At 36.3% G+C, this 12,223-nt stretch overlaps 1 protein-coding gene across 3 annotated transcripts in view; it reads left to right on the forward strand.

The window, feature by feature from the left end:
- The window catches only part of PIGK (phosphatidylinositol glycan anchor biosynthesis class K), a 75,404-nt gene that overhangs the window by 12,964 nt on the left and 50,217 nt on the right, over positions 1 to 12,223 (forward strand). For all 3 annotated transcript variants that reach the window (XR_014318043.1, XM_082766334.1, XM_082766333.1), the window contains exon 9: positions 6,402 to 6,574. Coding sequence is in view for 2 of the 3 variants with exons in the window: in XM_082766334.1 (XP_082622460.1) it covers positions 6,402 to 6,574 (173 nt within the window). In the remaining variant the exon portion in view is untranslated. The remainder of the gene's footprint in view (positions 1 to 6,401; positions 6,575 to 12,223) is intronic.

Raw genomic sequence — 12,223 nt, forward strand, 5'->3', positions numbered from 1 at the left:
CTCCCATCCCAGCTAGCCACCCCTATATATTGTTCAGCATGACGTCAGATGGTATGGAATACCCCTTCGACTAGTTTGCTTCAGCTGTTCTGGATCTGTCCCCTCCCAGCTCTTGCTGCACCCCCAGCCTGCCCATTGGCAGGACAGAGTGAGAAGCTGAAACATCCTTGGCTTGGTGTAAGCACTGCTCTGCAACAATTAAAACATCAGCATGTTATCAGCACTCTTCTCATCCTAAGCCAAAACATAGGACCCTACCAGCTACTAGGAAGAAAATTAACTCTGTCCTAACTGAAACCAGGACATAAGGTGAGAAACAGTTAAAATTCTAACTGTGTACTCAAACAATTAGGGACTAATTTCTCCACTTAGATTCCAGAACAAGATATGTACAAATCTAGCTGTGTTTGGAGTTTATAATATGTTAGGTAACTATTAGATGGAGTTTTCATTTCTGAGACAGGGAAAAAAAAAACTAAGAGCAAGATAACATCTGACAAAATTTATGAAAATTTCCTTATAACATTTAGATAGGTACAATGATGAGATGACACAGAAAGGGAAAGGAACCATCCTTTCTTTACTTTATTAATCCTTTATGCGTGTTCCAGTACTAATTTTATTGTAATAGTATATTATGCTGTAGTATCTTGTAGCTGTAAATCTTGACATGCTATGTCAATGATTTAAGAGCACCACTGACAGAGAACATAGTCTTTGATTCATTTTTGTAAACGGAGCAGGTGCTCAAAAGTTTTATGCTACCCTCTGTCTACAGAGGTTGGTCTTAGTCTGGCTGTGAGCTCTATAGTAGAATTCACTCTAAACAGGCAACACTTGACAGATTTTATGTTGATACAGAAGCAATTCAGTAGCTAAGATTTGAGATTCTTTTATTGCCATGGGAATGAAATTCTGTTCTTGTAATTTAATACCTGTCTGATCATGAGATACAGAAAACTTTAACAAGATTTGTTTTAAAGAAGAATATGCAAGTGTTTTTTTTTTTTTTTTTTCATTCATAGTGCATCTGCTTCTACCCAGTTAATTCAAACAGCATTTTAGAATTTTATTTTGTAAACCAAAAATTTTACTTAAAAAAAAAAAAATAATAAAAATAAAAATCGGAAATGAACAGTTGTTTCTATTGTATAAGAAGCCATCTGGGAAGTGGTATTGCTGGTCCAGTCAGCCAGATATTAGTTCAGGTATTGTCAGCAGCACAGAAAACGTGTTAGCTGATCAACCATCTTACCTTTTGTGCTCTTTGGAGAAGATACCATTCTGCCTTGTATTTTTGTTTTGCTTTTTATGCCAAATAATTACAAAGAGCTGTGGGAACTTATTCCTGACTGATAAATTGCAACATGTAAGTCATCGTACATCATCAACCAGTTCCTTCCAGGAAGGGAAGAGAATGCACCCAGATATACCATGATACAAGTTGATAATGTGCTCAGTCATAATATGCATGTATTTCAGCAACCTTGTTATAGGGGATATATGGGGAATACTTTGGCACTGGAATACACTATTAGTGTTGTGCTGGATTAAGAACAAAGAGTTGCTGCTTATGCAAGTCTGATTTTTTTAAATTAACACTTTCAAACTCAAGATAATTTATTAAGTGTCTCATTAACTAGCTCACTCATAGAACATTTAAATTATTAGCTAATGTTTAATTTGCTGTCCAGTTTTGTTCTGTATGATGTCTCCTCTTTCAGAAGTGCTCTGCTTTTTCACACTGTGCCCATTGCATCACCTATGTAGTTTTCTCCAGCCACTCTTAAAAAAAGCTTCTCTTCACATCCACCTAAGTGTTGGATATTGCACTCCAGGAAAGAATGAGACATCTTTCCACCACCTACTTCCCACCTGCTCCATCTGTGTTGCTAAGGATAAAGCTGTGCAAATGACTGATTTTCAGTTTGATTGCAATTCCAAAAAAGTAAAGACTAAATTGAAATGTCACACATTTGAACTTTTAAAATAAGATTCAAATACGTTTCTAAATGAGACATCATTTGTCATGAAATAGCTACAAAAACTGTTAAGAAAAGTCAAGATAACAAAGTTTCCATTTGTGGAAATTGTATAGCTTAAATTAAATAGAAACTTATTTAAACAATTTGTAAAAATCAATACATTAAGAAATGTGTTTCATATAGCCAGTGTTTGCATTTTCTTTTTCTTCTGTCAGAAGACTTCAGTTGTGAAAGCGCTGGTCTGCTGGGATGTAATTGCTTTGCAGTTTATCTTTTCTCACATAGGTACTGGGTAGTTGGATTAATACTGAAGTTCTCTTCTTCCTAGTGCTATTATGCATTTTTGTTCCAAACTTGTCTCAGAATTTTCCTGTGGTAATAAATTGTTGTGGGATAGGTTGCAAATAGTTGTGTGCTATCGATTTCTCACTTTCAGTGCTCATGCAGTTGTTTTTTAATGTGTACCTGTCTTTTAAGAGCTTAGAAAAGAGACTTTAAAATCACACCTGACTTGATAATTGCATCATCCCAGCACAAAGCAGGATTGAGTAGAAAATTACTCCAAAATCAGAGCATTCATGGCAGAGTAACTGAGCCAAAGCCACAAAGCTTTGCTGACTGCCATGCTAATGAATGTGTATGGCTTTTGCTCTGGTTATTGAGTGAACTTTTTGCAATGATATGTGACCTGTTGTAACTACTTTTTTCTTTGTAGAAAATAAGATGTTGCTATTTTTCTATATCTATCAAAAAAAACTGTGAAAATTCATATTTTTTTTTTCGCTTTTAATTGGGGAGATATTCCCCCCATTTTTTTTTCAGTGATGCTCAATATTAATATTAAGTGCTAGAAGCATTAGTTTTGTCCATTATTTAATGTTAAATATAATATATCAACATGTTACATTTAACAGAGAGAGGTTAATATAAAACTTCTATGTGTCTGTTAAAGTAGGTTCTCAGGATCTGTTTTCAGTTCTTCCCCAGTTAGCGAATATTGTAATTTGCATCGGGATAATAGCTATGTTCTGAATGTCCATGTGTGGTCTTGAACACCCAGGAGAATAAATTGGGTGTTTTTTTGTTTTTTTTTTTTTAGTTTTGACTGCTGCAAAGTACAGAAGCACATTGCTGGGTGCTGGTATGCTTCAGGATTCATGCACTCTCATAGGTTTTTATGTAGTTCTGCATAGATACACCAGCCATTTTATATAATGAACTTTTAAGCTTTCTTCCAACACAGAAAATGGTATGGAATGTTACAGCTTTTTTTTTGTTGTTGTTAAAATGATAGCACCGATTTGAGTGACTTTTATTAACAAAATTGATATAGTTTAGGTGAAAGAGTTGCCATCTGTCTCTGTGTCTTCCTGTCCAAAAGAAGTTTGCATTTGAAATGAATCAAGGTAGATTATGAGACTCAGTGATAAACGTGCTGGTTTTGGTCTGAAGTTTGCCAGTTTTTAAAATAGATTAAATGTTTTACTTTCAGATTATAGACTTAGTGCTTTTTTTTTTTTTTTTAACTTAATGTTTTTGTTTTGTTGCTTTAAAACCCAATCAGTGGAGGAAATGTGAGCCATTTCAGGTTCCGGAGCAGTTGATGAGACTGGTGCTATCTTCCTTCAAGAATCAGGATATGATAACAGTGCAGGAGGATGGCCTGTTCAAAAAGAAACTGATGTTATGTTGTTGAAAATTCCTAAGCTTCGAACAACCTGTTTAGTATGTCCATGAGGTAAAGCTAAAAGGAATCATTAAATCATCTGATGTGATATCCTGCATGTTCTTGTCACAGGCTATTGTTGTTCTACTTACAAATGTCTGTTTTGCTAAGACAGAAAAAGTGTTCTCTGTTTATGTTTGCCATAATGATTTGTGCAGATCTCACTCTTAAAATGCATTTGTTGAGGGCAAGAAGGAAATATTTGAAGCTGGTGTTTTAGGAATGAAATGGAAGTATTTGCCATGACCAGCAAGGCAAAAAGTTCAATAAACTATCAGATAAAAAGAGCACTGGGCTTCTGTGCCTTTACTAGCTAACATAAAGCAGAATTGGGAAGCAGGTTTTTTTGATGTCTTTGAAGCTATTTGCAACAGTTGCCTAAGATCAATAAACCTTTGACTTGCAGTTGGAGAGTCTGTTTGGAGCTGATAGAAAGCAGCTGCATTAAAAGATCATTCATAATTTTTTGAGTTGTTCATTCTCATCATCTGGTGTTAATGGTACAGGAACATAAAAGTATTAGTTCTTAGTGTTTTGTAGCCTTTCTAGCCAGTACACTTAAAAATATAGCTGCAGCATAGATCAATGGATCTGATATATTTATCAAAATAAATATTTATGTTATATAGCTTACTTTAGAAGACAGTTTTTGTTTTTGCCCTTAGGTGGAGCTAAGTTGAAGAAAATGTGTTGTCTTTTGGTGAAATTGTGAAACAGGGTTAATGAGTACTGACAAGTGTCTTCTGTATGGGCAGCATGATGCTGACGAGACTGATTCAGCTTCACTTCACATGGAGGATAACAAAGATTGGATCTGCTCATCTCTTGGTTAGCAGCTGTGTGATACTCTGCCAACAAGAGAGATGGGAATCATTAACAAATAGCTTGGGGGTCTGTGTGCTTGTATCCATCGGTTAGGGTGAAAGTGAGCTGAAGCTGAAGCCTCCCTGGACTTACAGGTTTAGACTTCAGGTATGAAACAGATGTTGTAGTGGGAGCAGAAGGGAGGAATGGTGAGACAGAATCTGTCTTCAGTGATGAAGAACTGGGTATATTGTTTCATCTCTGAGAAACTTTTTTAGGGTTCTGTTGCCCTAAGAAGAGTCATACAAACTGTGTATTTTGTGTCAGGCTGAGAACAGAACTTGTGCTAGAAGGTATGGGACTGAAACTTAGAGACCTGGTTAGTCAGCATCTGGGCTAATTGAGGCTGCATCTGCATTGAGCCAATTAGGACCTGTGATTCTGCCCTAAGAGTGCAACCACCTAATCTGACTCATGATGTAATAATTAGGTGTATGAGCTCTGCATCCTGTGACTCATGGACTGCTTTGTGAAAATCATTTGGAAAACTTAATCTTTAGGAAGATGAGCATCCTTTGTAGTTGTGTAGGTGAATCTGCTCAGTTAAATGTTCTTTGTTGCTGGAACACATGAGGATGCGCATAGCCTACAGTGTTAGCAGGTGGTCTGCAGGCTGTCCATGAGGCAGTTGGATGGACAGCCACATTTGGTGAAGAAACCAGCCAGGGCACTGTACACCTAGCACCCACATCTAGTGGGCTTGTTTGTCTTGTGCCTGTGTCTAGCAGGGCCGTGTGTTTGGTTGTGCAATACCTTCTGAGGACTGAGACACGAACTCAGCCTTCTCCAGAGAGTGAGGCCGTTGGTTACGTTTCACGGCACTTGAAGCAATGTAGTGTTACTAAGAAAATTACAAACTAATTATTATTATTTAAGTTAAACTACATGCATTAGGAGATCCCTTGAAATAAACAGTCTGTCCAGGTGGCATATATTAGAGACTTTTGGGTCAGTGTGGTAGAACTTGTGCAAAAAGGCATTGTGTCCAAAATCCATTGGTTTTGCCTTGAAAATCTGCTGGACATGTAACAGTTTTGCTATTGAACAGGCATGCTGCTTGTGATATATTTTAAATGCTACAACAAATCCATCACTATTATGTCTACATATTTTTCTGGAAATCTATCTTTATACGGAGTTGAGTCCATTGAAACCAGTTTAATTTGTTAGTGCTGGTTTTGTCTTCCATCTATTGGAGTGTGTGCTGAAGATAGTGGACTGGTATGTGTATAAAACAAATAGTAAAGTGTATGGCTAATTTGTAGGTGTTACAGGTGTGTCTTTGTGAACTTAGTATACATAAGACACCTTTCATATTTTAAGATCCTCATTCTACATTAATTCATAGGCTGTAAACCAGAAATAAGAATAAGATTTTTTTTCCAGACAAAATTTAAATTTTTGCTTCAGTTCTGAAGCCTTTACAATGAGCTGCTTGTTAATCTTGCCTGCCTCCCTTTGGTAAGTGTGAAGAATTTATACCAACTTATGCTTTTTGGAAGGTTATAGCAGCGTTGCTGCTTCTATATTCAGAAATGCATCTGTGCATTTAATCAATCAGCGGTAATTGATGGTTAGCTTTCACAGAAACATTTCTAAACTGGTATGGGCAATTGTGAAGATGAAGGTTTTCTGAAACTCATTATCAAGATGTTTATGCTTTTTAATGTTTTTGATCACTCTTTTTCAGCTGTGGAGCTTGTACTTAAATTACTGCAAGTTCTGTGTGACGTTTATTTCTTCTATAATAATTTTATTTTGATAAGTACCCGAAGAGACTATTAATCAATGAGGGACATAGTATGATTATTCATCTTTGTTTTCAGTTTCAGGTCTGTCCAAAAAGTTTGTGTGTTTCCACACCTGGGCACCGAACAGATCTCTTTCAGCGAGACCCTCAAAATGTTCTCATAACAGACTTCTTTGGCAGTGTAAGAAAGGTGGAAATTACAACAGAGACAATTTCTTTGGACCGTGACTTGACTGTCTTTGAAAATGAGTAAGTATTTACTATTTAGACTTGGTTTAGAATGATAGAACCATTCAGGTTGGATAAGAGCTCTAAGATTATCTAGTCCAACCTTTAACCTAGTACTAAAGTCCACCACTAAACCATGCTACTAAGTTCTAAGTCTATGCGTTTATTGAAGACCACCAGGGGTAGTAACTCAACCACTTCCCTGGGCAGCCTATTCCAATGCTGCACAACTCTTTTAATAAAGAAATTTCTCCTGATATCCATCCTAAACCTCCCCTGATGCAACTTGAGGCCATTTCCCCTCGTCTTATCTCTTGGTGCTTGGGAAAAGAGCTCCAACCTTTAAGGTAATTTACCAATCCTTTAAGGTAATTTTAAAGTAGAACAAGGTGTCCCCTGAACTTTCTGTTCTCCAAGGTAAACAACCCCAGCTCCCTCAGCCACTTCTCATAAGATTTGTAATAGCAAACAAATAAATGTGTATAGCTCTGTGTGGCAGAAACAAACAAAGGTCTTGTAACTGTCAAGGAAAGAAGAACCCTGACTTCGTGTCAACTTCCTACAGCTGTTCAAAGAATCAGGGAGTTGGTATGAACTGTTACTACTGTTAAAGTTGGGATTTATCAGCTGAAAACTTACTTTCTGTTTAAAAATTCCCCCCCCCCCCCCCTTATTCAATCCTGTGAGCAAATACTGCTAGAGACCAAGGTGTCTTGGTCAAAAACAAACAACAGTAACAAAATAGTCTAAAATTTTATTTCTTTCTTGATAGCTCCCTGTGCAGAAACATTTTTTACTGTAAATTCCTGCTTCTGGAAGTTTACTCCTTCAGCTAAGCTCTGACTTTAAACTATTGGTTGTTTTCATTGCAGCTAGGTTTTCTTTATAAATGCTTTGTTTCTATTCTGCAAATTCTCTGCCTTTTGGCTTTAACTGTCCTGAGAATCTCAGTTGCAGAGATGCAACTATTTATATGAATGAAGTTGCTGATGAAAAATTTGTTGATAGAAATAACAGGGATTCCGTTACTTTGTGGATGAAGAAAGAACTATAAACTCCTTTGTATTCTTGGTATTCTGTTGCCACCTATTGGAAACATGTAAAGGAAGATGTGCTTGTACTGCAGAGTTTATCTGGTATTGAACTTCTATTTCTAGTAAATCTTTTATGTTTCATGATAACCTCCTCTAGGAGGGGAAAAAAGAATTAAACTAGTCTGCTATAGCCAAGGATGTAATATTTTTCAACCCATACATTTATGTAAATTATTATCTACTTCATTGTTTACTATCACTCAGAGAAGTTGATAGTGTATATCAATTTCATTAATTTTAAAGATAATAGTAACTCTTGCCTTCGTAATTAAAATACACTGAGTGTAGGATATTTTTACAATTTATTTTCAGATTTTATGTATACCTGCATTGGGCATTTTAGTACCAAGCATACAGTAATTAAGCTAATTCTGTGACTGCTCAGTTTAGAACAGTTATGCATTGCACTATATGCAAATAGTTTAAAAAAAATCAGCCCCCTAAGTTCTCAGTTTCTTGTAACCACTTTGGGAGATTACATAGAGAGTGTATTTTAATCAAGAAGAAAGTATGGGCTTTGTTTAAAAAAAAAAAAAAAAAAAAAAAAAAAAAAAAGGAAATTGTACTGTATAAATAGTGATGAGGAGTGCAGGGAATGTACCTCTTCGTTTGACAGAGATCTGTCTCATTACAACAAATTTAAGAATTCTAGCTTTCAGTTCTTATAAATTTAAATAATGTTTTTAAAAATTACCGTTTTGGAGGATCTGTTGTGCAAGAAACGGGTATTCTTTTGATTTAAAGAATATTAAAAACATCTTGCACATCCTTTTCTAAGGTTAAGAACTCAGAGAACTGTATAAATTACTTGATTTTGCATACGTGCTACCCAAGTTGTCCCAAATTAATGGAAGCATGACCCTTGATTGAAAGAATGTGAGTGCATATTCTTACATCATCAGTGTTGGTTCAGTCATTCTATGCATTTTGGGCATGTGGTGTCTGCCTACACCCCAGATTTCATTTCTCTGTGAAATAGGGAGGGAAAGATGGGATTGGTATCACTGGGAGAGATACTAAGATACTAAGCTTTATTTTTTTTTAAATAAAAACCCAGTAAAGTTGATAGACGATAGATGAAATCTTCTGGCTGGCACTCTAATTAAATGTTATTTTGCTTTTAGTATGCTTAAATAGTAAGTAAACTCTTCATAAGCTTAGTTTTTAAGCCTACCAGAATGCTTAACTAAATGAACTGCTTATGAATTGTACAACAGGATGCTTTCTTGGGCTAGCTAAATACATTACCAGGTATTTTTTACTATGCTGTTTTTGGAATTCTAGGATGAAGGATTTTTTATTTTTATTCTCTAGAAAGTGTGTAGTGAGGATATTGTTTTCATTTTAGTTTATATGGATGCCAAATGTTAGGAGATTTTTTTTTTTATGATTTTTTTTTTATCTTGATCACATCGATCTGCAAAGACCAGAATTTAATAATCTTTCCAAACCAGTCATGAATAATCTTGTTCAAGCTTAATAGTATTTTTGAAAGCCTGGGCAAAGAGGAAAAAGGTCATGTAGAATTGAACTTGTACCCCTTATGGGTTTACCTTAACATAAACATACTTATTTGTCCTTAAGTGTCTGATAGGGAAATCAGAAGTCTATACCCCCTAATACAAATATTGATGCATTACATTGGTTACTGTAAATCTCTGAGTGTGCAGATCATATTCTAACAAAATCTACGCGTAATATTGAATCTTTTCCTTGTTCTATATTGCATTTGTTAAGTTTTATTCTAAAAGATACTTTGTATTTTATTTTTAACATTTGATGTATTCTCTTGCTTGCATTCCTTTATGAATCATTTCCTCTTTGTTTCAGTGTTAGCTTGATACTTTTTTCCTTTTGCTGTTACATACTGGTGGCAGCAGAGTGCTACAAAATATTTGTGTAACAGAGCAAAAGGAGGAAACAAAATAACAGATTCTAGCTCTGATCCAGTCCTAGGTAGACAGCCTTAGGTCTGATTTATATGCTTTAAAGTTGCAAGGGTCATGTGTGTAGCAAAGGATATTATTTAAACAAACAAACAAAAACTGATTACACAGATAATGGGTAAAGAAGATGATGTTGTAAGATAAGAACATATACTAGGATTGCACTGTTGGCAGACTGTACAAGTTTTCATCCAACCCACTGCTGTGACGTAGCCAAATCTCTTCAGTAGAACTTTGTTCATTTTTACACACTTCCTTAGGAATTACTTCATAATGCAGTTTTACTTCCAAGTTCAGTGCACCCTGTACCTCTGCAACCAGCTCAGAATTGGCAGCATAAAATTGAGCGCAAGCCGAGGTACTTGATAGTGAGGTCTTTGAAGTTTTCTTTGGCTTGGGTTGAACTAACACAAAGAAACAATGACTGATTAACCAAAAGAAAAGTATTTTTTTTCTGTCCATTTAGTGGTAGGTGGTGGTAGGTGACTATTTGTAAGTAAAAGCTTGCTGCTTTTTTTTTTTTTTTTTTTTTTTTTTTTTTTTTTTTTTTTTTTAAAGGGTGGGGGGGAGGGCAAAAAATCCAGCAGAACCCTCTGCTGTTTCCTTTCTTCATAGCAGTTTCGATCTAAGCCATATTCACTTCAAAGAGTTTCTTCTGTAGTTGTCTCGGTCCTGACCGGGCTTGTAGCTGCTATTTTTAGCAAAATACCTGAATGTCTAGGTGTTCTGGGGCTTTAGCTAATTCTTTTTGTGAGTCTAAATCGCTGTGAAATAACAAAAAGTGAGCATGAGGAGTAAAAGAAATCCAGCATCTTTGGAGAAAGATCTGTGCAGAGTTTAGTATATTTGGTAAACCAGGAGCGTCTCTCTGGAACTGGGATTGTGACTGCACAGCCTGTTAGAATGCTTTCTCCTTTCCAGCTCCTACTGTAGGGAAAAGTATATTAGCAGGAAGCACTGGTAAAAATTGGGGATGAGTATTTCTCTTGAGGATGGTAAGAATCAAATTAAAGACAGCATCGTATAAAACCTTCCTAGTTTTATTGCTTTTGAGAATTGGGCTTCATATTTAATAATTCTGTTGAGATGAATTGTGGCACTCCTATCAGTGACTGTTTTCCTGAAAATAAATAAATTGGCCACTTGAGTTAGGAAGGACGCTTGTGTAATAGAGAATAATTGTGAGTAATTGGTTCATTTGCAGTATGTTAATAGCTAATGTTGTCTCAATCTGTTTATTTGAGAGTGACTCTTGTTTTCTGTCTGTTTCCTGTTCTTTCTTCTTTTCTGTCAGTTATTTTCAATTTTATGTGCTTAATAGGTGAAGCTGCTGTTGTGTGTTCCTGAATCCGTAGGGATCCAGTTTGTGAGCTAATAGGTAATTCGTTTTGGCTAGTAGATGTTGCTTAGCTCAATGAGCATTTCCTAAAATAAAAGATTCTAGGTTTGTTCACCATTATTTTTTGACCAGATGCCTCAGCTTTATAGTTCTTTAAGCCTTGTAAGTGATTTCCACGACTAATTCTGAAAGCCCTTGTTCTCAGAGAAGTTCCCACTTCTCATTCCCATCCCGGCGTGCCGTGAGGGCACTGATAAAGTTATATCAGCCTTTCTTCGCGTTTTCTACCTATTCTTTGGGCAGAGGTGAACACCACCACATTTGTGTTGGGGTGGCGGCAGGCGCTGGGCCTTGCAGGAGCTGGCGGAGGCTCCCTGCGGCCCTGCTGGGGCCGGCCTAGGCCCGGCTCCAGGGGCCGAGCACGGGGCCTGCTCCTGCCACGCCGTGAGGTGGCTGTGGCCTGCGGGTAGACGCCAGCAGGTGGCAGCGAGCGCTGAGGTGAGGGAGTGGCTTGTGCTTGGTTTGGGGTTTAGGGTTTTCTTTCCACACCACCTGATCAGTTTGAGGGTGACATTGGATAGGGAAGGGAGGGGTGAGTTCAATTATTATTATTATCGTTATTGCTAGTTTGTACTTAGACTGAATTTTCAGGAGGTTATGTAAGGTTTTCATTTTGCACTTTTCTTGTCAGACAACAACTTTGTGGAGATGCAAAGCATTTCAATTTCAGTGTAATGAATAAATAGAGTAGTCATAATATAGCAGGCCCTTGCTAATCTGTAGTGAATTGACCAGGGGGGTAAAAATCTGTTAATTCCAGGTAGAGTTATTTTTCTAGAAACATCTTCAGAAGGTTATATATATGCGTGTGTATGTGTATTCATGAAACATGCTAATCAGTTATGCATGTAGTATATTTTCTTCTTATGCCTTACCATTCTAACAAAATCATAGCTGGATTTTTTTTTTTTTTTTATCAATGTGTGTTTTAATAGCCTACACATAATTCAAAAAGATTGGTGAAGTAATAATTGCAGTTAAATATTATTGCTATATTTTTTAAAGTATTTTCTAAATACATTTGTTTTTTCTCTGCTTGCCTAGCCATGGAGAAATGTGTGCATACATTTACATGTGCATGTATGCACACTGCTGTATTTGTTAGTGTAAAAGGACTTTTCAAGTAATGCAAGTAATATTAATGCAATGGCTGTTGTAGAAGGAATTATGTAGTTGGATACAATTTTACTAGTATAACAAAACTATAAAGTAAGGATTACTATCAAAAAGA

Source organism: Aythya marila (genome assembly GCF_965140915.1).
Source record: "Aythya marila genome assembly, chromosome: 8".
Taxonomy (NCBI): Eukaryota; Metazoa; Chordata; class Aves; order Anseriformes; family Anatidae; genus Aythya; species Aythya marila.